The following is a 1,594-nucleotide window of genomic DNA, read 5'->3' as shown; positions in this document are numbered from 1 at the left end:
TCCCCGCTGCAGCTCTTCTTTCTGGCATATCGCTCGCATCTATTCAGGGTAGAGATCACGGTGGCAGCATGGCAGTGTTGTCGTCTGTTGGCAGGTCTGCTGTTCACATAAAACAGGTAAGGTATGCGTTTTGGGACCTGGAGAACATAGGTATTAGCACAGGTTATTGTTACAGAGCTGCTAGTTTCTACTTGCTTTGGATTGGTGCAATGAGGAGACATTTTAATGAGGAAAAATAGAGGGCTCTAAAATCACCGTGCTGCAAGACGTGAACTAAAACCAATAGACCAAAAGCATCTCTTTCTTTGTTATTTCTCTGTAACTGGGAAAGATGTAACTATGGGTACTCATGCTCTGTTTTATATTCCTGATTACTGCCTTGAGTGGCAGGATTGTATTTCGGATGTTTTTAGACAGTTGCCTCCTTTTTCTGTACTTCCAGGTTTTAATTGACTGGATTAATGATGTGCTGGTGGAGGAGAGAATCATTGTCAAGCAGCTTGAAGAGGACCTTTATGACGGGCAAGTGCTCCAAAAGCTGCTAGGTGAGTTCACACAAAAGAAAATGGCCCCAAAGACTGGAAGGGGCCCAAAGCGAATCTCTTCCAAAGCTGCAGACAGGAGCAGGTCTGTGCAGTAACTTGCCGTCTCACCAGAGATATAGTTTGGATCGGTACAATGCCAGCTTCTCTCTCTGTTTTTCTCAGGCTGTCTGCTGAAAGCGGAGGAAATCCAGGTGATTCCTAGGTATCTGTTTCATTGACTAAGTATAGTCCAGACAGCTGAAATATGTAACCAACAAAAAAAAAAAAAAGGTGAAACAGTTTGTGTTTACAGTAGGAACAAGCAGAAGCCATGAGGTCCAAAATTTTTTCTATATAGTTTGCTTCAGGGAGGTTTTGGGCTGAGACCTCTTTTGAGGTCCTGATAGAACTACTTTTAGGGGAAGAAATGAGGAGAAGAAAATGCGTGGCAGCGGGCACATACTCATAACATGCACTTATACAGAAATAATTCATGAAAGGGTATACTCAGTTAAGTGATTGTGATTTTGCAACACCCTCACATCTTTGTGCTGTGCGTTCATACAAGAAGCACAGTGGAGAAAAACCCATGATGATACAGTAGTTTATAAGCGTGTTTTTAGCAAACAAAGAGGCTTGCGGCTTCAAGTGCCATTGCAGATTACACTGCTTCTTGGAGACAGATAGTCAGACTGTTCTCAGTTCACTTATGATGTGTTTTCAACAGTGGGTTGGGATGTAGGATGTAAGTGTCAGAGTGAGGCAGGACAACCTAGTGGTGCTGATTTCAGTGGTGCTAATGGATGCTGCTTACTAAATTTGCGGCATATGCTCACTAAATAATAGGTCTGCAGCATTTTGGTGAACTTGCACAAGCTTTTAAAACTGGTTAACAACAATTAACTTTCTGTGTAATTAAAACTCCTCAAAAATAACTTGAGGAATAAAACAAGAGTACTTTTGACACTGGTTAAACTGCAGTTGGAAACCTCCAGAGGTGGAGGGGAGCAGGGATATGGAGTTAGTTTTAGCTGAGGAGTATTTGTGTCAATAGAGTTTTACTCCTTAAA

At 42.0% G+C, this 1,594-nt stretch overlaps 1 protein-coding gene across 3 annotated transcripts in view; it reads left to right on the top strand.

Moving 5' to 3' along the window:
• PARVB (parvin, beta) overlaps positions 1–1,594 on the top strand; it is a 38,935-nt gene that overhangs the window by 18,668 nt on the left and 18,673 nt on the right. For all 3 annotated transcript variants that reach the window (XM_010144499.1, XM_010144497.1, XM_010144498.1), the window contains one exon: positions 443–545. In XM_010144499.1, coding sequence (XP_010142801.1) covers positions 443–545 — 103 coding nt within the window. The remainder of the gene's footprint in view (positions 1–442; positions 546–1,594) is intronic.

This window comes from Buceros rhinoceros, unplaced genomic scaffold (assembly GCF_000710305.1).
Source record: "Buceros rhinoceros silvestris isolate BGI_N320 unplaced genomic scaffold, ASM71030v1 scaffold8491, whole genome shotgun sequence".
NCBI lineage: Eukaryota > Metazoa > Chordata > Aves > Bucerotiformes > Bucerotidae > Buceros > Buceros rhinoceros.
This window is presented reverse-complemented; position numbering and strand designations above follow the sequence as displayed.